This window comes from Balaenoptera borealis (genome assembly GCF_965194805.1).
Source record: "Balaenoptera borealis genome assembly, chromosome: 10".
NCBI classification, from domain to species: Eukaryota; Metazoa; Chordata; class Mammalia; order Artiodactyla; family Balaenopteridae; genus Balaenoptera; species Balaenoptera borealis.
In genome coordinates, this window is record NC_138874.1 from 115272681 (window position 1) to 115296421 (window position 23741).

A 23741-nucleotide genomic window follows, 5' to 3' on the forward strand; every position below is an offset into this window, starting at 1 on the left:
CCCCCGAGGCACGCTCCCCAGGGAGGCCGGGGAGGGGCGACGGCCACCCTGCAACCCTCACCTCCCCCACCCCGGCTGTTCCGGCAAAGGTAGCCCCTTCCCTCCACGTGTGAAAGAGTCTGAACAAAAGGGAGGGAGACGGTGGCCAATAAAAATCATCCTCAACAAAACAAAGAGCACAAACCACCCAGATGTCACCCTTCCTTTAAGAAAGAAAAGTCAAGCGAGCCTGTGCTGTCGACCCTCTCAGAGGCTGTGAGCGGGGAGGGGTAAAACCCAAGTGGGCAACAAAGCGCTCTGTGGAGAACCATCCGGGCAGTGCATCGGCACACCTGAAACCCGCGTAAAATCTCCGTACACAGATAGGCTGAGAAAGGCGTTCTGGAAGTTCACCCCCTCCCAAGGCTGGAGGTGGCCCTGCTCTGGGAAGACCCCTCCCTCCCGTGTGCCCGAGGCAACCAGCGCCCGAGGCAACCAGCCCCCGGGGCACACTTCCCAGGCCATCCGATCACATGCTCCTCCTGGAAGGTGCGGCCGTCACCCTGTGTCACAGCACCTGCCCTGCTCAGCGCAGGGCGCACAGTAGGCGCTCCATAGTAACGAGTAAGGACCACGGGGACCCACGGGGCTTCTGGAAAATAGCAGGCCAGTGGAGAAGGTACACTTCACTTTTGGCTTGGAGAAGCCACAGTGAACGTGACGTTTCCCGTATATGCACGCAAGAACGTGTTCAGGAATGTTTCACAGCAGCACCACTTGTCTTCCAGTCGGCCCTCTGCAGCCGCCAGTTCCACATCCTCAGATTCAACCAACCGCAGCCCTGACCTCGGACACGAAGGACCACGCTGCAAGGGACTTGAGCAGCCACAGATTTGGTCCCGGAACCGATCCCCGGCGGATCCTGAGAAGCGACCGTACCAAGGCTCCCCCAACAGATGAATGGATAGAACGTGGTCTCTGTGTACAAGGGAAGACCCTTCAGGCACACAGAGGAAGGAAGCGCTGATCACACCTCCACCCGGGGGGAACGTGAGTGGACGAGGCTGGTCACAAAGGACCCCATACTGTGTGATTCCATGCACGTGAAACGTCCAGCGGGGCAAATGCACGGATACAGGAAGTAGATTCGTAGTTGCCTGGCGGGGGGCGGGGGGACTGCTGACGGATGCAGGGTTCCTTTTCGTGTAATGAACTGTTCTTGACTTAGGTTAGTGGTTGCACAGCTTTGTGACTGTACTAAAAACCCCTTAATTGTATACTTTGGGTGAATTTTAGGCTGTGTGAACTATATCTGAATAAAGAACAAAATTTTTTAAGTGAAAGTAACACCTCTAACCTTAGATTAGAACGCATGTGCCAGCCGTGCCTATACCGAGGGAAAGGCCTCTCACGGCCTGAACACTGTCTGCGGTGCGTCTGGCATCGGCGTAAAAGAAGGGAGGCCGGAACTGGGGTGAGCAGGCCCCCAGCTGTGAGGGTGGAGCGCGGGGCCGAGGAAGAGACCCCCAGTCCAGGGGATAAGCTGGCCCTCCTCAAGCCCCACGGAGGCGTTTGTAACCCCTGGTTCTTCAAGGTGAACAAAGAGGAAAAGCAACGTTCTAAAGCAGAACCTTTAAAGACATCGCCAAGATTAATGTAAACATTGAAATCACAAAACAGTCCTTGAACACAGGATCCTGGATTACGTCTCTCAAGTAAAACAGTCCCGCCTGATGCGCTCCATCTCCTCCACCCGTGGCGCAGGCTCTGCCCTCTGCCTGCGGACCCCCGACCCCGCTGCCGACGTGCAGGGGCGCAGCCTGCCATCCCCCCGTCTCTGCAGGGGCGCTCCGCCCACAGACCCCACAGGGCCACGGCTGCCCCTCTCCTCGGAGACCCGAACAGCCCTCAGGACTGTTTCATTAAGGTCTCTTCTCTTTTTCGTTCCCATCAGGCTCTGAGTCACCTGGATCGGGCGCCGTACATCGGTCGAGGGCAGCCCAGAGCCAGGCACGGGGCTGCCAGGGTGAATGAAGCCAGCCTGGGGCCCCGCGAGGAACCCACCGCGAGCGCACCTACGAGACGCAGGTGTTTTCCCGCCTTCTCTGCATCACCTGCAGAGCACCAGGCCCGGGCGGGCCTCGGGGAGACACTGAACGCCGGACACCACGGGTAAATTCCAAGTCACGTCGACACGAAGCCTCAGCACCCCACCCTGGACGCTGTGCTCGCCTTAAAGGTCGTTGCTGTCGGCGGGTAATCTCTGAGTGCGGCGGAGAGAAGGCACCAGATGGGCATGGCATCAGGGGTGGTGAAGAAGAGGCAGGTGGCTGGCAGGTGGGCACCCTGGTGCCGTGACAGCGCGCACGCGGCCGGGGCCGGTCGCCAGGGTGTGAGCAGGGACCGTCGGCAGGTGGCTCGCGGGCAGGGCACGTGAGGCTGCGGCCCCAGCACCTCGCACCCGTGTAGCTCACTTCCGTGGTGTTAAAACGGGTCAACTTTGGAAACGACCTCCATTGTAACCGACAACAAGCACACAGGCAAACTGAGCGTCTTCAGCTTGGGGTGCACAGCGGCCAGACGCCTTGAGGGTCACGGAGGTCCCGCCGTAAAAGTACCCGAGGAACAGCAGCGCCTGGGCGGGCTTGGCGCTTGTTCATCCCAAAGGGCACTGGGGACGTGTTCGCAAGGAATGGCGCCGAGCTGGTCTCCAAAGGCGGGGTGGAAGTGATTATGGGGGCTAAAGCATCTATCTGGCTTATCACAGCACCAGGCACATGGATCCTGAGAATGGGAGGGAGTGCCACATCGCCGGCCCCCAGCCCCTCCCATCCTCAGGGCTGAGGCCTGAAGGGTCTAGGGGAGTCCCCGGAAAGGGCCTTCTCCTGGGAGGATCAAAAGGAGTGAAAAGATGGGGAAGAAATCTGGCAGAATCCCCTCTACACCCAGCCGCCCAGATGCCCTGACTCTGGTCCTCAGGTGCTCCGGGTGGGAGAGGGTCAGGCCGGTAGAAGGCTGGGCCGACCCTGCAGAGCTCACCTTGTCAGGCAGTAGGATTCCCATGCGTGGAGGGCGTAAGGAAGGGCTGTCACAAGGGCAGTCACAAGGGCAGGAAGGGTGGCGTCTGGAAGGCGGATGATGGACCCACTGCCAGGCTGCACCTTTGAGAAACTTCCCCCAAAGATGATTTACACCGACAGGTACAGAGGTCTGCAGCGGCCTACTGTCTCGATGGGAGGTTCTGTATTTAAAATTTAACATGCTCTGCAACGCGTCTTCTGGAGCACGGGTGCCAGCCACATGCACCCAGGTCCCTCGTGGAACCAAGTTATTCCACATGCTCGTTAAGAGCATTTGAAAACTTCTATGTATTTATTTTGGGGGGTGTAGCAAACAGTTCACATCACCGACGAAGAGGCTCCCATCTTTCGTTGTTTTATTGAAAAACCATTGTAAGAAAGTTCGAGTGACTCAAGTTTGCATTTTCTGTAATGAATAAAAAAGGCCCAACTGATTCAAATGATAGTTTTTTAAACGGACTTTTTCTCGGGTTGAGCCTTTGGGATCCAAGCCTCAGCCGAGAGCCTAAAGACCTTCCCAAAACAAAGGTTTCAAATGAAAACACGAGCAGCCCCTGGACCCCAGGGGCGTCCCCGTCCCGGCTCGCACAGCCCCCGAGAGCAAAACCCACTCACCCCGTCCGCCTCCCGCCTGGGCCATGGCCTTGTGCACAGCCAAAGGGACGTGGTGGACGAGGCCTGTGGCTTCCGAGACTGCGGGGAGCCAGGAAGAAAACAAGAGACATTTCGCTCCTGTTTCTACTCTTCCAGGGCCACGGGGGGGGCCTATTTCTTCTTCTCTTCGGCAACAGAAGGCTCACACGCTTCCTCGGTGGGTTCTCCGCTGAAACGGTGGTTCTGATGCTTCCCCTGGTCTTCCTCCTTGAAGCTACGGGAGTTTTTCCTGCCAGGGTGACTCGTGGGGTTCTGTTTTTACCCCCTGTTATCGCTGCTTTATTCTGCACTTCCGTTGATGTTGTTCACTCTTGTGCTTTTAAAGGGTCCCTCCTCCATCTCCCTGCCACCCCACATCCTGGACCCCTCGCCTGCTGTCCCAGAAGCAGGGCAGGCACCCTGACCGGCCAGAGACGCCAAATAAAACCCCGGACGTGGCCCAGTCCCATCCCGCGACTCGTGCCCGCGGCCTCCTGGGTGGGGTGAGGTCAGCGGGCCGGCGTCCCCGCACCCACCGACGGAAACCCGTGACCCTTTTGTCCTTTGGGGAAGATGAATGGTTGTCTCCTCTCTGCTGCGTTCTGTCAGGTTCGGTGCCGAGAGTCAATACCTTCACCTTGATGTGGAAACTTGGTGATTTATCAGTCGGTTCTCCTCCCGGGTGAGCACAACCATCGGGCCGCGGGAAGAGCGGCCTGTGGTCACAGCACTTGGAAAGCAACCACAGCCCCTCCGATGACAGACAAATGTGTCTTGTTAGCAACTGCCCAAAAGCGCTTGACTTGTACTAATAACGAAAAGGCCGTGCTGGTCACCGTGGGTCCAAAGACGAAGCACCCTGTCACCAGCCCGGTTGGGAAATTAGCAAATAATGTTCTTTTCCTTGATAAATGGGTGACAGCTCCCTCTCACCAATCATTTCTAACATTTTGATGCATGCCTATGATCCCACTGGAGGAGCAGAAAAGTTTACTGGCCCTCAATTTTCAGATGATGAATGGAACTCCTCTAAATGTGCGATTTCTGTATGAGGTATAGTTCATTTTAAGCAATTCTAGTAAATGGGTGTCACTGATTAGGACAAATAGTCTACTTGTGCAATAGCACAAACGGTGTGTCTCATTCTCCCGGCCTCCTTCGAGACAGGAGAGGAAGGAAACAGCAGGGACCCCGGGAGCCCTCACCGCCCCACTCTTTAGAGGGACTCGGGACTGGATCTGTGCCCCCAGCACCCACTCAGCAAGCTGGCAGATTCACTGGTCGTCATTTGGTCTAATGCTGGGACGGCACCATGCAGAGGACACCGGTGGCGGAGGGGCACGCCCTCCCTTCCTCTGTGGCCCTAAGGAGCCCCGCCAATGACCCCAAAGATGACCAGCTGGTCTCCACGCCCAGGTCTGCACACCATCCCAGCCCGTGGGGAGAAATTCGCCCTCTGCCCCCACCACGTAGCCAAGGACGAGCCAACGTGGGTGGGGCGGGAGGAGAAACTGCGTTGGAGTCGTGCGTTATCTGAGTCGCTATCCCAGCTCCCCGATTCCGGACGGGCCCAGAGGTGGCCTGAGCTCAGCATGTTCTTCCACATAACTAACCTCACATGAAAGCGAGGCTGTCTATCCTCCAGGGGGCCGCGGATTTCCACTGACACCATCCAAATGGCGAGCTGGGACCAGTGGAAGCCCTGTGTCTGCGGGGAACGCACAGGTCTGCCGGGAACGCACAGGTAGCAGCCGGAGCCGCTGGGCCTCACTGGCCGGGACGGGGAGCCCAGGAGTCACAGACTACTGAACCCCAAACTCTGAACTCGGAATGAAAGTATCTCCCCCGTATCCACCTCCGTGGTTAAGAACTTATAATCGAAATAATCGGTTGGTTTACATTGAAGGGGAAGGCATTAGCATTTAGTTTAGCGAAGTAGAAACAGTATGATTTGTGGAAGGCAATTAGGAATCATTTGCTCCATGGATACAAGTAATTTGTTTGAAGAGCGCTGGCCTGGGAGAGAGCTAGCTGGATCTGGCTGTGGTCGAGGGCGCCATTGACTCTACCGTGTGTCACCGTGCTGTTGACAGAATCACATCTGAACACTCACAAAAGAGCTTTAAAACACTTCAGGAACGCCAACGCCCTTCAAGGGGTGAGGTGAAGTGTGGGTTAGGTGGCACAATGCTGCGAGAGGATACGGTGGCCCCGGGCGAGCCAACAGACACACACACCCCCCACCCCCACCACCCCCCGCCCCGTGCCAGGACAGCTCCCGAGGACAGGGCGGTCACCTCCTTGACATGTCGCCAGTTTTAAGGCACAACGGAATTTTTAAAAAACAACAACAACAAACAAACCATAAACACTGTATCGGGAAGAACACAAACTGTTAGCAGCTACTGGTTGAGTAATGATTTCATGACTGAAATTGAATGTACGTCTTTGTGCAGTAAATGACCATTCTTATGTCCCCATGTAGTCAATGCTTTGCAGACCTAAGAACGGCCCAAGCTCTGTCCGAGCCGCTCTGGCCCTGGGCACCATCGCGTCGCTGCCAGCATCCTGTTTAGTAACTGGGTTGGCTGGGCCCATGGCAGACAGCATGTTGACTCCTGGTAATTGGTGATAATTCCTTTAATTGAGCAAAAGAAATCTCTAAACTGAGGGCGGGTCAACCACACATTTGGGTGCAAGAGGTCAACAGGAAGAGCCCCGTGGCTGCGTCCTGGTGTCCCGCAGAGCCACGCTGGGACTCAGGCCACCACCAAGCAGCTCCAGCTTTTTTGTGTAATAGGAAAACCCTTCTGCCGAACGGACGTGTTAGGAAGTCAGGGGCACTCGCGTCTGTGCACAAACACTTAGAATGTGTCTGTAAAAGCGGTTTTCGCTCAAACATAATTTCAATTAGAAGCATACAGATTCCAATTTGTCTTAATCAAGTAACACCGCAATGCTTACATTCTAATTAAAAAATAATTTCTCTTATTGCTCTTAACAATTTGATGTCTTTCTACTGGTGAAATTACGAATGTGAAACTGTTCAATCTGCCCATACCACTGAGTTCCTCAGGTAGGATATTCCGGGACTATTTTAATTATTATTAAACAAGCAAATGATACACTATTAGACAAATATTAAAACAAGCATTACACTCAGTTATTAATTTGCACTGTTCACTTTTAAATGCAGCAAATATCTCATTAATTTAATTTTAGGTGCCCACCCGTTTATATTGCATTTTACAGTCTAGAAGGCAATTTACTATTAACTGGCAATTACATACAGAGTGATTGTTAATTCTGCTCCTAAGTGCTAGCCGCTTGAAAATTGTTCTCTCTCTCTAATTTTTGACCTTCTTACAACAGGGGTGAGGCACGCTGGGAATACAAAGGACTAGTACGGAAGAGCTGGACATGTCATTGTGACTCATTCTTTTAATTCACCGTGCTAATCAACTGCACTGCCACTGCTTCCCAAGGTAATTGTGTCTTTACAGTAGTTGAAAGCAGCAGGCAAAGGGGCCTGGATGGATGGGCTTGGCCTGCGCCCCCCCCCCGCCCCCCCGCCTACGCCCACTCTGGGTTGACTAATCGGGTCTGGTTCTGAAGAACCTGGTGCTTCTCAGATCGCTGTAAACAGATCACTTAGGCCTTTGCCTTGGCTGGGGGTGGGGGGAGGGGGCCCTCCTCCGCGCTCTGCTTCCTCATCCCCAGGCCTGGCGGCCTCACCCCGAGGGTTCAGTGTGACGGTGTCCGCACAGCCTCCAGGCCCGGGGATGCTGATGGGAGCCAGATGCCCAGGGGACGGGGCCCTCCCCGCAGGGGCTGCGCCCGTGTCCTGCCTCCAGAAGGGCTGGCTCAGCTTTCAGAGGGAGAGCAATTCCCAATGATTGCTTCTCTGTCCCATCAATTTCAGGGCAATGCAAATCAGACAGAAGCTTCCAGGTCAGACAGGTTATGACCCCACCTTTCCTCTGCTCCCTGGGAGTGTAGGCCCCCGTATCCCTTACGTGCGTTTGAAATGTATATTCCCGTTAATGATGGGGGTGTGGGGGAAGGCTGTAAATTAGCCCCCGCGGAGAGGCCAAGCTCACTGAATGGCTTCATTGAAAGGCCCGTTCGTGGGAGAACTCCTGATGGAGGAAACCCCATAGCCTTGGGCAGCCGGGACCCTGAACTTGGGGTCCGAGAAGCCCCATCAGCAGGGAGGGGTCACGGCGTCGGCTGCAGAAATGGAAGATGGGCGTCGGGATGCGTGTGTCACTGGAACAGACGCGGGGACGCCCGCTGCCCTGCGGGCACGAGGCCTCCGGCCAAGGAAAGTGTCCTGCCCGGCCGAGGGCAGCGGGCTACAGAGAGCACTGCCCCACCACGGCCCCAGAGAGGCAGGCCCTCGGCCACGGGACACCCGCTGGCGGTGACGGGCGGCCCTCGGCCACGGGACAGCCGCTGGCGGTGACGGGCGGCCCCCTGCCCTCGCGCCGTCCCCTCCAGCCGCACCCGCGTCCGCCGCGATGCTCAGCACGGGGCCCTTTCCTGCCACGCGGGCCACCATCCTCGGCCAACGGCGGGGTGAAGAACCAAACCTTCCTGCTACTGTGTCTCCTCTCAAAAAGAGTCGCTGCTCCTGACGACAGCCCGCCGACCTCAGCACCAAAAGCCCGCGGGTCAAGAACCCGATGTCGCGAGCAGGGCCGGAGGCAGCCGCGCAGGAGCGGCCAGGAGGCCAGAGAGGCTGCCGGGGAGAGCCGACTCCCCGCCCATCTGGGGCAGAGCCATCGGTCCCACCACGTACGGACGCGCTCACCGGGTGCCTGACCCAACCCGGCGCCCACGGGGCACGTGGCAGCACGAAGCCCACACGTGGCCTGGCTCCCAGCCGCCCAGCTCATAAACGTCCCCTCCTCCAAGGAACCCAGACCCGACGGGAGCCCGGGTCACACACGGCACCGAGGAGAAAGAGGGACTCGGGGGTCCCCCCAGGCGGAGCTAAGCAGGGCGCCCAGGACCCCACGGCCTGAGTTCACGGCGAGAGGCGGACGGGCGCCCACAGGCTGGCAGGGGCCCTGCAGAGACGGCCCGGCGCTGCGGGAAGCCTGACCCCCACCTCCCGGGACCTAGTGGCCACGGCGGCCGCGGGTACGAACGCTCACAGCACCCCGACTTCATAACCCGCTTCTGCACGGCTCTATTTGACACGTGGAGGCCTCACCAGCTGGGGGCACTGCCCTCCCTCCATCTCGCCTCCCAGGCTCACCAGGAGGCCCGGAGCACCTGCCCGGGAGCGGGCCGGGACGTGCACCCATCGCGTCTGCTCCGCCCTCGTCCGCTTGGATCTCAGGCAGCTCTGGGCTCCGCGGAGCACGAGCTGGTCCCACGGGAGGAAACAGCCCCTAGCATGGGGCAGGGAACCTCTCTCCCCTCCTGACCACGTGAGGGCCGCCGGGGGCTGGAGAGGAGGCGGCCTCCCCCATTCAAGGACCCCGGTGTCACTGGCAGCCCTGGCTGCTGAGGGTGTGGGTGCCTCTGGGGACAGCAGCCCTGGCTCTCTGCAAGGACCCAAGCCAGGCACGGCCCGGGAGTGACACGGAGCCTGTTGGAAAGTGGTCACTGGAAGAATTTACATTTTGCATTTCACGCTTCCTGAAGGGGGGTGAGTGAGTTACTCCTATTCCCTCTCCCAACCCAAGTGGAAGGGACCTCGTCTCCACCTTGTCACCCACCCACTGGACAGAGGAGAGGCCTACATCCCAGGGGGAGGCCAGACCTGCCCTGAGCATCCTGCAGCAGGTGACAGCACGTGGGCAGAGCCCCCGGCTCCCAGCCAGGCTCCCGCATGGACCTCCCCTGCCGCCCTGACCACGCGAACACGTGGAGGCCACGCTGTCCAAGAACAAGCCCTCATCCCCTCCACCCTCGTGGGGCTCAGCAGGTGCCGGCCACCCCCAGAAACACGTCTCAGAGGTTACAGCTTCTGCAGGTGGCAGGACTAGAGGTGCCAATGCGGACAAGCCGTATAGTTATTTATGGCCTTTCTCAGTAGCAACCTCAGACGCATGGTGTTCTCCAAGCAGCCTGTGGGCAAAGCACTGCAGCAGACGACTTTCAGATAACAAACGTGGGACCTCAGAGGTGACCCTTTCTGGTGACGTCAGCGTGTCCGAGACCCTCCCAGAATACGGACCCCCTTGAAGCAGCAGTGCGGTGTGGGGTGTGAGGCCCCAGGCCCGGGGCAGAGACCTGCTCCCGTTTACAGGGTGCGTGTGACCTCGGGTACGCAGCCTAACCTCTGGGACCTCGCGGGGCGGCCACCCGATGGAAGCAGGGGCACTGTGGTTACTGACAGCTCCCACCACCTTGCTTTGCAGGCAAGAAGGGAAGCTCCACGGATGGGAGGAGGGGCCCAGGTCACCCGGCCCGAGGGGGCTGCACCTGTCCATAGCGTCACACCACGTGGAAGAGGATGTAGAAACTGCCCCCGACTACACCAACCGGTGGGCCCCGGGGGCTCGCCCGTCCTCACTGCAGAACCCATGCACAGGGCCCCCGGGGGCCGAGAGGGCCTCCTTGGGAGGAAGCATCTACTGATTCACCATGAAAATTGGAAATGTGAACTCACCAGTGTAGACAAACCGCCCAGGAGCACCTTTACAGAACTGCTTGGATTTGTAGGACAGGGTGACTTCGACGACTCCAGGAATGTGCCTCGGTGGGGTCTGGACTCGGATGGCGTGGGGAGTGATCAGCTATAAAAACCACACAGGGAAGAGGCTTTCAGCGGCGCTGGGTGTAAGAGGCGGACACTTGCCAGTTGGATATAATTACCAAAATGAGCAAAAATTGGACCATCGTCTTGGAATGTTCCCTCCTAGCTGTCACCCAGAGACTCAGGACCTACAGTTGTGCTTTCAGAAAAATATCTGCAAATGATCCCGGTTTCAGTTTGCAGGAAAGGCCACAGGGCATCATTCATATGAAAATCACCACCATATGTCTCCTTAAACCTGCTTCTAGTAAATTCTAGCACTAATTGTTCCAGGGCACTCAGGGACCTCCGACGCCAGGCTTGAAACCCCAGGGCTGGGGGGCAGCGGTCTGCACCCGCCCACCGGAGAAGCCCCTGCCACGGGCGGACCGTCGGTTTCAAGGGATCTGGCGACAGGATGCACCGTCGACAGCAGGTCCAACGGCCCACGGACAAAGCCACGGCCGGACGCGCACCCATCTCGCGGGCTTACCTCGCTCCATACCAACATGGTCCCAAACACAACTTGGAGCCCATCAAAGAAGTTGTCTCCGATGATGATCACGGTCGCTCCGCCCGTGGTCCAGCCTTCACTGGGACTGATGGCCTTGATGCACGGAGTGGCTGCCCGCACAAGACAGAGAACGCAGACCTTAGAGCCCGCCACGCTGCCGCCACGCTGCCCACCTCCAGCCACGCTGGGCGGGGCTGGAGAGAGGCGGCCGCTCCTCCGGGCGGCGCGCAAAGGGCAATCGTAGATCAGCGCGTTGATGTGTTTAAAGCAAACTCTTAAATGTTTTATAAAGCAAAGGCCAAGCCACGGAATACCAGTGAGTGAGGGAAAAAAATGGCTTGATGTAGCAAATTATGTGTCAGGGCAAATATGACTATTACAAATGATTAAGCATCGCGTGCATGTGGCACGTCGATTTATCTACTTTGCGGTCCAGATCTGAGCAGAGTCAATCAAAGGCTGATGAGGGAGATGGAAGAGCAAATGCCTTGCATTTCGATTCCTCATAAGCAGCTAATTGGGTTGGGTTTTTTCATCCGCGAACTTTGCCTTTTGGTTCAAAACTTCATTTTCCTCTGTCACTTCACAATTACTACTTTTCATTTTTCATCAGGAAAAAAAAAAAAAATCAGAAGCACGATATTAATACTTTTGTCAAAGGTACACATTTAACACCTAATATTGTTTGTCGACAGGAATCCCCAGCCGCTGGCCTGACCTCCCTTTGTCTGGGAGAGCTCACATTTGCATGAGTTATTACAATGCTGCTGCGGCCTGGCCCTGCTGGGGGAGGGGAGACAGACAGCGAGGGCGGGCACAGGGGAGCGGGACCGGGAGGCCCAGCGCGGTGCTCCCAGCAGCCCTGCGAGCAGCCAGCGGGCGGAGGCCTGGGCTGAAGGCTGCAGCCTCGTGGAGGCCGGCTTTGTTCTGGCCTTTGATCAGCTCTTCTTCCACGTGATGTTGGGGGACCTTCTCTAGCGCCTCTGAGGGCCTGTCACGGGCAGAGGTCCCACATGGGAGGAGCTGCCCGTTACCGGGGAAGGGCTCCGGGTGCTGCCCTCTGGCCTGCAGGGCCTCGTCTGCCTGGCTGGGCGCCGTGCTCAGGGCCCTGGGCCTCTCTGTATTGTTACCTTTGGTGCAAAATAGAAGGCTGTGCAGGCCGGTGTGCTGGGTGGCGACGCGGCCCCAAAGGTCCGCCAGGTCTCCTGGCTAATGCCGTCTGGACACAATTACGACCCAGACGGGAGGAGGCCCAGGCCTCAATCCTCCATCGAGAGAGAGGAGGGCCCCCCCCCCAAGCTCTGGGGCCCCCGGTGTCGCCCTTCGTCCTGCCGGCTTCACGGCGGGGTGGGTGAAGTAACTCGACCCCCGGCCCGAGGGGGCCCCTCTCCATTTGGTGATCTTCCATCGCTCACAACAACCTCTGTGGATCCTTGTCCAGAAAGTAGTAACTAAGCCTAGCAAACAAGCAGTGGCTTTAACCACGCAGCCCCCGGCCCCCTCCCGGCACGTGTGTGTACGAGCCTCCAAAGGACTTCTTGGGGCCTTATTAGGCTGTTCATCTTATTTGAGCCCCCGAGTAGCTCAGCTCCAGGTAAATCATCTTTTTGAGACTCCGGGTCAGGTCTGGCCGCACGTCTTCATAAGCGGGAGTTTTCGGGAAGCCCACGCGCGTGGGCTCCCTGACGGGTCAGAGGCAGCGCCACACACGCCCGGCGAGTTAATCACCGGTAGGTATTGTTGTTTGGCTCGCGTGACACCACCTTCCTTTGTTTGCTTTAATGTTGGGCTAGCGGGGGTTATATTTGCTCGTCGCCTGCGCATTTCCCTCTGCAGCAGGAACGCAGAGCGCACGCTGGGAACCTGCCCTTAACTAGCGCTGTTGACTTCATGCTAATAAGTTCATACAAATTTTCATTTCTGAGGCTTCCGAATGACATTTGCTTTTCTTAATTGCATGGAGAGCATTTGAAAAGGATCAGCTCTCTAAAGACTGACAAGTCCCCTCCAAGGGGGTGACCTTCATCAGCACAGCCAATTATGGCAAATAATTCACCAAAAAAAAAAAAAAAAAATTACAGTAAACAAATTTACTTTGGAGGTGAGAAAAAAAAAAAGACAGAAAAAAATCCAGGATCTCCTGCGTGCACAGGAGATTGCTATCCGGCAGCTGCGGCCCAGCGGAAAAGCCACAGCGTCTCAGAATCTGCACAGCTTCTCAGCGGAAAGAACCCCGGGCCTGCCTCGGCCTCCTCGGCAGCAGCCGATAGCCATCTTCCTCCTGCCTGTATTTGCATACATTTCAATGCACACAGAGAGAGGGAACATGTGTTCGATGGGAACCATAGCAAAATGAATTACACAGACAGCGTCAGAGATCTAATGATATACGTGCACAATACACTCAAGCAGATGACAGGAGCTGGCACGGCAGCTGAAGACGGGCAAGGAGGAGCCCCCCGCGCGCCCCCCACCCCTCTCCCTGGGCCGGCCCGTGGTGGGAAGCAGCCCTGAAGGCTGATCCTGGTCTGCAAGCTCTTCCGTGTGGCCCAGCCTCTTGGGGCGCAGGCTGGGAAGAGGAGGTGTGGCCCGTCTCCTCTGCTGGTCTGACCTACGCTGGGACCTCTTTGAACTCCCGGAGCCCCTCTCAGCCTGCTGGTGAGGAAGGCACCCCGGCTTCCACGACCCGCGTGCCTGCACCCTGGATACCCGCAAGGACTGGCTTGTCCGGGGACCAGGGTGCCCAACGGCTGGGGCGAGGAGCTCAGAAAGGGAAAGCGATGCAACGGGAGCCCAGGGACGTTGAGAGAACCGCTGGGCTCCCCCGGTCTTTCTTTGGGGGTCACACCCAGTATTCTATTAGTAAACAGCTTCCCCGTCTTGGTTCCCGTTAATCAGCGAGCTCTCCTGAGTAATATCACAGCATTTGTCACCTTCCCCTGCATTCACAATATTGAGGCACTCAAACAGGCCTAATCTTGCCTCATGAAGACTTCTTTGTTCTGCCTGCTAAAATGTCTTGTAATTGTGCTCGGGATGTCCAGATGGCTGGCTGATACTCCAGCTGATAGGATTATACCTTTTACCTCTCCTAGGGCCATCTGTTCCCTTAACTCGCTAAAGCCCCCGCAGCCTGGATTCGGTCGTCCTCACTGCATAAACCTAACCGCATTACGGCACTTGGCATGCAAATCGCTTCTGTGCTGCAGGCCGAGTGCTGGGCAGGGCAAGTGACAAGGAAAAAAAAAAAAAAGAAAAAAAAGAAAGCCTGAGTTCTTCTGGGCCGTGCTGGAAGGTAGAATGGTTGTTTTCCCCTCGCTTGTGTTCAAATACTGTAAATAATCTGCCTTGCTTTTTGTGAGCTCAAAGGACGCGATGGCAGACATCCACGCAGCAGCAGGGGGAATTAGTTTACTTGGAAACCATCAGCGAGTGTGTACACACTGCTGGTGAATATTAGATGATTGGATAATGAGGCGTTAGCCAGGAGAGGCTGCACAGACGCACAGATCGACGGTTTACGGGGGCACTTTCTCCTTAAAGAACGTGGGGCCGATGCAAAGCCAACATCCGCCCCTAAGATATGAACTAACCAGGCAGAAGGAAGAAAAGGGGCTTTGGGGATGATACATCCAGACCCTAAAATGAACTTCCTAAGCGTCAGCCCTCTCGGTAAGTGCAGGAAGCATCTCTCTTCATCCCAGAGAGCACCCCGTCATATTCTGTAGGGCTCTTGAGAGCTGGGCATTAATTACAGAGCAACAAACAAAAACCTTCCCACTGATGACTAATGCCTCCTTCTCAAAGACCTATATGTGCTAGTTCTCAGAGTCACCTATTTGCATCTTTTGATTATGAGTCATTTGGGGGGACTGTGAAAGATACTTCAATCTCTTGCAAGAAAGTGACTTGGTTTAAACGTTGATTAAAAAAATTGAAAAACAAACCTAAAATAATCTCGAGCAAGACTGCTTCTGCAAATAGCTTCTGATTAGTTGGGTTTTATCTCCAAGGTACCCACGAGTGGCCTTTATTTTTCAAAATGCTATATTTTCTGCTTACAGTCAAATGCTTTTTCATGCTACTTACAAAAATAAATACTTGTACTTTGCTCAGATCATAATAGCTCATTAGAGGAGGCTGATTTTGGACCCACACTACAACCTAACACCAGAGGGCTGCGGGGGCCTCGTGAACCTATCACATTGCCAGCGCTGGCTCTCTGGGGAAGCGGGGCGCTGAGGACGGGGATCCAACCTTCTTAATTGTGAACCTCATTAGTGATGGTTACTAAGCAAAACACACACCTACCTTCAGTGCATAGGAAGGAGATAAACAGTACGTCACAGATTCTAATGACCCTGGCACCCAGGGCGACCTTTAATTATTATATTTTTGTTCTCTTACACCTTAGTCATTAATGTAGAAAAACAAATTAGTTTATTTTTGTGGACCGCAGCAGATTCACAAATTGTCTTCCAGTTTTTATGTCTGAATCATATTTCATTCTGATGACCTGCACGGGCTTCATTCATTTTCCTGTGTACATGTCTGTCTGCCTCACGGGCGTCTCCTAAATCCAAGACCTCAGTCTAGAGAATCTGTCTTCAAACTGCTTAGTTTTATGGGTTCTTTTGCTCTAAAGAATTTAATCATGCTGTTTTTTGTTTGCAATTCACTTAAAAACAAAAAAACCAAAAAACCTCACATTACTTTCCCAACAATTCGTATTGGTCAGAATCTCATGGTTTTCGTGAAATGTCTTAGAGAGGAAAGGACCTCATGTTGGAGGGGAGGTGACACATGGCGGGACCCACGCGTCCGCACGGAGCTGGTGACAGGGCGGCTTGGGAAGGCCCAGGGTCTGCGTGTTTCTGAAGTCTGACTTACACGCCTGCCTGCCTGTCAGCCTTACCGAAATTCTTCTCTTTTAACAAGCAGTCCATCACTTGAAAGCATTTGGTTAGCAACATTTTATGCCGTTTTTTTCCTCACCCCCTCCACCCATCCCCCACGCGTGAATACCCACGCGCGCGCGCACACGCATACACACACACACACACACACACAGGTTCGCTCTCCGTGGAGGGCCAGGAGGTCCTTGAAGTCCATGAGCTCAGGCTCACGGGACCAGGATGTGAGCGCCCACCAAAAGGTGCCCAAAGCATCTGGGGATGAGCCGGATGGGGGCTAGACAAGCCAAAATAAAACCAAATACATTAAATCTGCAGGAAAAGTGCTCGGCAAAAGAAAGCTAGACATAGACAAACCAATAAAGTGAGGGCCATGGCAGGTGAGGTGGGTGGGAAAGCTGAGACCGCCAGTGAGGGAGGGGAGAGGGATGCCGGGGGTGGGGGGGCTCCGTCCCAGGGGCGGGGGTCTGACCAGCGAGGGGGCCTGGCGGGAGCAACTGGGCGTGAATCAACAGAAAGGATGGCACAAAGAAAAAGAAGCATCGCAAATAAAAAAAAGGCATGTAGCATGTGCCTACCATTTTCCAGATAAGAAGGGGCCGTACCTTCTGACGGGTCCAGGCGGCGGGCCCGCCGCCCGTGTTTGGAGTTGTTGTGCACAAACATGTTGTCAGACACGGCCAGCACGTGGCCGTCCACGTTGACCGTGGTCGACACGACAACCTGCAGAGACAAGCGCAGGTGAAACCGGAGTCGGAGGTGGAGGCGGGGCCCTGCCAGGTGTCAGGCCCCTTCATGGGTGCCCCAGCAAGCCAGCCCCCAAGGTCTCGAGCCAGCGACCCACTCTTGCTCCCGGATCCCCCTCGAGGCCATGTGCGCGCACAGCTTTTTTGGCTAATGGGGTGGGTGGGCGGTTTTGTTGTGACTCAAGATTGCTTCTCTTCCAGACCCGCTGCACTAATTACAGTTTAATCTCCTATTATGCTAACAAGTGAATTCAATTCACAGAAATATTCTTCTCACCATTAGCTTCAGAAACACCCCTCCAGCCACTCATTTTAAAGCTGCTATTTTGATTGATCTGTTCACATATTGATTAGATAGTTTATCTAATTAAAATGAGTTCACTGGAGACTGTCCTTCCTGGAAGACTTGTGAGGATTCAGAGTTGCCCCCCTCCCAAAAAAAGCCTTCATAAATCAGAAGCTGCTTCTGCTACCCACATCCTATCATCCAATGATCCCTGGGTCAATGTCACAATTACATCCAACGTCTGGTAATGAACGTGTTTGCATCTGAAAAGACCGAGTTGAATAGGAATAAAATGGTTTCAGTGCAGGGAAAGTTCCCTTTCTCAAGTTCACGGTGAAGGATGGTGAGGATGGCTAGCACCTGCTCTACCAAGGGAGTGTGATCCTGTTGGAGGGAAAGGCGCGGCCCTGAGGTCCAGGCTCGGGGGGGGGTGGCCGGGGAGGAGATGGGGGCCGGGCTCCCTCACGCGCTCAGGGCTTCGCAGAAGTAAAAAAGGAAGTCACGCCGGCAGGGACGGCCTTGAGGGCCCCAGACGTCCGTCCTCCCAGGGGAGCTTGGAGCAAGCACCCCAGAAATGGCACCCCCTACCTAATGGACCCAGGAAACAGGAAATTACACCGGCCTTGAGAGTTTCCTCGGACAGAGGTGGGTCTGTATACTGCATTATTTCCAGAATAGCTGGGGTAGCACAGATGTGAGCGCAGGTTCAGTCTGGGTCTTACGGCAGGACCTGGGGGCCGGAGCCTGGATTTGGGGTGGAGAGAGTCCCGTTCTTTGCCACGTTTGGGCAGTGGAGGGGGCTGGCACCACCCAGAGAACCACGACCCCGCGGAGAACAGCTGGGCCGGAGGGTGGGCACACGTCAAGGCATGCCACACACGGTGCGTTCAAAGCCACAGCTACGGTGGACCTCCGTTACTGACGAGCCACACCGATGCAAGATGCTAATGACAGAGGAGAGTCGGGGGGAGGGGAGGCCAGGGGCTCATGGGAATTCTTCACTTTCTGTGAAGTTTGTCTGTAAACCTAAATAAAACTGCTCTAAAAAAGAAAGTCTACTAGAAAAAATGATACATAAAAGTGATTGTAAATAAATAAGATTTTTTAAAAAGCAAAGCTGCATACTTATATGTAAATACATCTGTGAGTAATTGATTTTTTATAAAAATCTCAGGCCCCACAAGAAGACCGTTAAGCAGGACCAGTACCCACTGCACCCACCCCCCGCAAAGGAAGGGAACACCTTCCCAGATGACTCTCTCTGGCTGTGGGCATTGCCAAGATCGTTAAAGTCTCCACAACGTCAGGCCCCTCTGTGCCTCGAAATAATGTCAGTGCCACCACCAGCGTCCCCGGGTCCAGGCTCAGACATCTCACCATAATCTCTCTCTACTATCTCCGTTGCCCTGGCAGGGGTGGCTCTGACCCCACTCTGGGGCCACTACTCGCCTGGCAGCCGCTATGCAGGGGACGCAGGGCTGCCGGGGTCACAAAGGCACCCACCTGGCAGGCTGTCCACCAGGCCCCGCCCTGGGCGCAGGGGGACCTCTACCGACACTGCCCCCGAATGGGGTGCAAAGACACAGGACTAACACCGAGCCGCGGGCTTGACCCTCTTTACATTCCCAGACCGTGATAAGTTAAAGAAACAAGAAAGGGTAAAAATAAAAATAAAAAGGGACACTGTCTTTGCTCTGTCATCTCTATATAGGTCAGTCACCAAGGGAAAAGCATAGTTGAGCAGAGAAAGCAGACAAGCTGTGTTTGTTTCTCGGCCGGGCCAGCCCTGCGGTGCACCTACAGAAAGATGCTGAGATTGTGGTGCCCACTGGAAACGTTGTGTAAGCCCTGACCTAGTGTTAAGTCCAGTTAAACCTCCTGAGAGACAGAGAGATTAGCTAAAGAGAGGGAGGAAGTCCTTCTAGTAACTGCGGGCTCCACCTGTGACTGATGCTGCCTTCGGCCACTGGCGAGCCAACGTGTGACCTCCACTCTGCTCGACGGATCAACGTGAAGCCTCGCGCAAGAGAAGCGGAAGCCCGCCCCACTGTGTGCAAGAGACACCGCCCCCCGCCCCCAGGGTCAGGGCATGACTGTGGGCGGGCCAACCAGCTCCACCGCTCTGACTGGCTGGTTGGATGTCAAGACAGATGTCACATTTCGCCTAAAGACTGAAGCATAACTTACATTTCTAAAAAGAAGCCTTGAGTGATTTGATGGTAAACTAGTCTAAATCCCAAAGAAGAAGTATTTGGTCACATCCAACCTAGCAGTGAGCTCCCAAATTCTTCTCTGGTGGGTAGGGACCAGGAGCGGTTTTGGGTCCCAGCCCAGATATTTTTACAATTAAAATCAGCAAAACAATCCATCCTGTGTGCCGAGCACACTTCACCCTGAAGTCACCTCCTGGTCATTCACAAACAAAGGCAAGAAAACCATGACTGGATCAGAACTTATCCCTGAGCCCAGCTGGCTCTCCACGCCTCTCCTCGAGAGGAAATCCTCTGATCTGAGGATAACTAACCAGAGGACAAGTTAGCCTGGGTTCAGGAACACGGTCTAGCTCCCAGGTGTGGAATTAAGGAGGCGAGAACAGCCCAGCCTCAGGGGAGGGAAGCTGAGCTGGGGAAACATTCTGGAATTGGTAGAGACCTGCATGGAACAGCTGCAGCGCCCTCAGTCCTGAGTACACCCCATATATTACCTAGTGGTCCTCCCCTACCACAGATCAATCCATCCCTAAGGAAGACCTTCAGCACGGGCTCCAAAGTCTAACCAACCGAACAAGCATGAACAGCAAGGTCCAACTGAGGAAACAGACTAAATGAGAGGCTATCCTTATGAGGACTTTACTTGCAGAAACCCTGAAACAGTCATTCTGAAACACACCCACAGGACTCACCACGATCGGATGTAAGACAGACCCCACCTTAACCTACAGCCCCGATCACTCTGATTTCGGGGTACCCCGCAGCCCGACACAGAGGGCCAGGGCGGTGTGCACTGCCCCAGGAGGCAGAGGCACACGCTGTCATCAGAGCAAAAGCTCAGGTCACGTGTCCAGAGCCAGCTTCACTTTGTCACGGGCCACACCTGGGCTCCATGACTCTGGCGGACTGAGGTGCCAGATCATTTTTAAAGCATTCGATTTAAATATTCTTTCGAATGAGCCCATCCTGGCTCATTTGCACCCAAGCCCCTGAGAACTAAAGATTGGTTTCCGAACAACTGCAACATCAGGGAATTCAACTTTCATAGTGTTAAGTCTGGACCACGGTCCAGAATCGTGTACCTGGAATCTTCGCATGTCCCGAGGGTTGCCTGCATTCTTCAAACAGTTCTGATTGCACTTGAGGAAAAACTTTAGAAAGAATCTATAAAAATACAAAAAATGGATATTTGTTAGGGTTATTAGACAAAAGACACAGACTTTTTTGAAAGATGCTCTTGCATGGGGAGCCGGCCCCATACCACCTGCTGGCTGCCCTGTAGGGGGCAATAGGGAGAGAGAGAACTCGGGAGAGGCCAGACAGGCACCTCTGGGTCCACTGGCCACTGTGGAAGATCTCCACACAAGGAAGCAGTGACTTACATTTGTCTTGACACTGTGAGGGTTTCCAAGCTTTATAATAACAACCGTGACTTAAATTGGCCATTTCTCACCTGGATCTTTGCACGACCATTAATCACTGGGGACCTGTCCACCCCAGAGAGGGCTGCCAGCTTCAGCAAATAAAAACACAGGATGCCTAGTTAAATTTGAATTTCTGATAAACAACGAATAATTTTTTAGGCTAGGCCTGTCCCAAAGCATACCTATCCTAAAAAAAAAAAAAAAATGTTTCTCCGAAATTCAAATTTAACTGGACGTGCTGAATTCTACCTGGCAACCCAAGCCCAGGGGCCATCACTGCCTAGGTAAGCACACTTTTAAAGAGGGGCTTCTCAAGTTACAATAGGTATGACTCTGAAGAGAAGATCTGGGGTGCTGTTTTAAGGGCGGCAACGACTTCTGTGAAAGGCCTACGTGTGGTTTTAAGGGACCGATCGAGACCGCCCCCCTCGCCCCCGCGATGAGGCAAGGAGACCGTCGCTTAGGGGGAGGGGACCAGGCGCTGCCCTGGTTGGAGGGGAGGCCGGTCGCAGCGCTGCTTCTGCTTCCCGCCAAGGCCTGGCCTTGTTCTGAAGCGTGACGTTTCAGGGGTCCTGACAGAGTGTTGAGATGCTGTGACAGAAATATCATCACCTTGTCCTCCCCATTCCCGCGTGCTCTGTGACAAACATGGAAGCTCTGGCTCCCAACAGGAGCGCGTGGACCCCGGGAGGCCCGGCTGCACCGCCGGCCACGGGAGAACAGGGGGTCTCGGCCCTGCACCAGCTCGGCTGTCTGGAGAAGGCTGCCCGCGTCCTGAGCCCAGAAAAGCTGGGGCCTCTGGGCTGACACCCCCATCTACAAGGCTATCAACAAACGTCTCCCCTATCTTCTTTCCAAATATCCTCTGTCCTACTGGTTGATGACTAATTTTTTATGAAGTTTCACACAATTTCCTTGACTTCAACCTGACAGTCAAGCTTCCTTGCGGCTGATTATCATATCAGAAAATAAAAAGATTGGGGAGGCTGAGATTCATGTCTCCAGCTGCATTCCCAACATCCCCCGGACGACTTTCCACCAGGGCAGAGGAAAATCCGACTGATGGGAAAAAGAATAGTGGCCACTTAATTAAATTTCCTTACATCCCGCGCGGCCTCACTATTTTAGGCCAGAATTTACATCTTTTATTAACTCGCCTCACCTATACACTTAGCTCACCGCGCCTCTGAACACCATCTGCCATCAGCATACAGTAAGCCGCCCGGCCGTCCACCCACCAATTTCTCCTAACAACCGCGGTGCAATTAAGCTCCACGCGCTCCGCAGCGAGGTAAATTAAGCGCACCTGCGGCCCCCCTGCGCCCAGCCGCATAAGGGCCTAACAAGGTGAGGGCGTCACAAAGTTACCGTCCTGTCAGGCAATTAGGTTCTCACTTTGGGGGCAGCAGCCACACGGCGCAATTACGCCTCACATTACTGCCCGGAGCCACTCATCTGCATGGAGCCGACTGGGGGAGCTTTCTGTGGTCCGATTTCTCCCCCACTCCAGAGGAGGTTTCCTTAAGTTCCTTGGTGTCTGTTTAGCCAGTTCACTCTTTCACCTCCCGGAGAGCAGAGCGGGCATTGAGCCTGAACGGCCCTCGCCGTGCATGGCCACTGTGGGCATGAGTGGCCTGGCCCCCGTGGGCCTTCACTGCCGTCAGCTGCAGAAATGGGCAAAGTTGGGCGCTGGGCCCCCTCACCATCCCGAGCATCTCGGGGTCAACTCCGGAGCAGGTGGGTGCGTGTGTGCATGCACACACGCACACACACTCTTACACGTTTTGGACGTGTAGGCAATGGTAGGGTTCTTTTCAAAGTTTCTCAAAAAGCAGCGAGAGGACTTAGAAAGACCTGCAGATCTGGAGTGTACGGCCCTACAGAGCAGGATCGCTCCCGGGCACTCGGGCCCCAATTACACAAACGAAATAAGGCCCAGCGTGCGTGGGAACGGGCGCAGGTTGGGCCCTTGTGGAGGAAGAGGAGCCTTGCGCTTAGTTTTCGCCCTCATTTCGGTTCCTTGAGGATTCAATCAGGCCTCCTCGAGGTGGGCGGCACGGTCCAGCCAGCGCACGGCTCCCGACCCCGCGCACCGTCACGTCCGGAGCGAGCGTGTGCCTCTGCCAGCGAGCGCTCACTGGCGTTGGGGCGCGTGGGTAGCGTGAGAAAGGGACGCGGACGCGTGAAGTCAAATGGTGGTTCTCATCCTTTACTCAATTACCCTTTAATTGGCTTTTTTCTAAGAAATATCTGACAGGCACTTTACATATCTCACTTCTAGAGTCTGGTACACAAAGGATTTAATACTCTTGTTATGAAAGGAAAAATCTTTCCTATGTCAGAAAATCTTTGGCTTTAACACCAATAAACTCTTTATTACTGCTAACCATGGATTTGCTGCTCGATGGCAAGGAGGCGATAAAAATTCTAACCTGTCATTAGTACATTATGCTTAATTGTACAGTGTGCTCCCGGCTGCATCTGTTGGCCCATCATCAAAATGACCATTATGTACACTAATTCCCTGACCCTGTCTTTATTTCCCTAAAGAGTCATCATCTTTCACAGTAGGTACCAGAGTAAATCAAGCTTGAAATATGGGCTTTATTTACTTGTTTCTCCCAGGCAGGAGGGGAAGCAGCAGCTCAGGGCAAACTGCTACACATCAGTCGAAACTCCCCAGTAATGTTCCGCTCGGAAACAGCGCACAAAATCCTGGAAAGTTCTCAGCAGCGATTACGAGGGGGAAAGGTGTGATCTCGTTACTTTGGAAGTCAGGTTTCCTCTTTTAGGGCGCGCGGGGATTAGCAGAGGAGCCACGTGGGTGATCTCCTTCGCTCTGAGGAGAGCAGGTAGCAGCAGGTTGCCTCTCCCGACTCTGGGGCCTCCTGTGAAGATGGGCCCGGGGCCCTCTAACTGGGAGGCAGGGACAGGAGAGCTGCTGGGTCCAGCCACTGAGAGCTTGAGCCTGAGCTGGAGACTCCAAGGCCGCCCTCCCTTCTGCAGGGACAGTTCTGCTCAGCAGAAAGTTCAGTGTGGCCTCGGTGGCATTCGTGCCAGCGTCCTCCCCGATAATGCCAGTGCCCCCGGAAGTGCTCAGCGGCAGGACACGGGCACCTTCAGCGGGGCTCGAACAGCAGGACTGACCGTGTCAGCTGGAGCCCACTCTGGGTATCACGCAATAAGGGGCAAGCCCTCACACCTC

General features: G+C 54.9%; 1 protein-coding gene across 12 annotated transcripts in view; it reads right to left on the minus strand.

The window, feature by feature from the left end:
* Positions 1 to 23741, minus strand: part of EBF3 (EBF transcription factor 3) — a 117454-nt gene that overhangs the window by 19902 nt on the left and 73811 nt on the right. For 7 of the 12 annotated variants that reach the window (XM_082407383.1, XM_082407381.1, XM_082407390.1 and 4 more), the window contains exons 7-10: positions 20195 to 20276; positions 16449 to 16593; positions 10937 to 11067; positions 10318 to 10444 (exon numbers count right to left, since the gene is read on the minus strand). In XM_082407383.1, coding sequence (XP_082263509.1) covers positions 10318 to 10444; positions 10937 to 11067; positions 16449 to 16593; positions 20195 to 20276 — 485 coding nt within the window. Of the gene's footprint in view, positions 1 to 10317; positions 10445 to 10936; positions 11068 to 16448; positions 16594 to 20194; positions 20277 to 20376; positions 22022 to 23741 lie in introns of those variants that run through there. The other 5 variants (XM_082407391.1, XM_082407389.1, XM_082407388.1 and 2 more) reach the window with 2 other exon arrangements.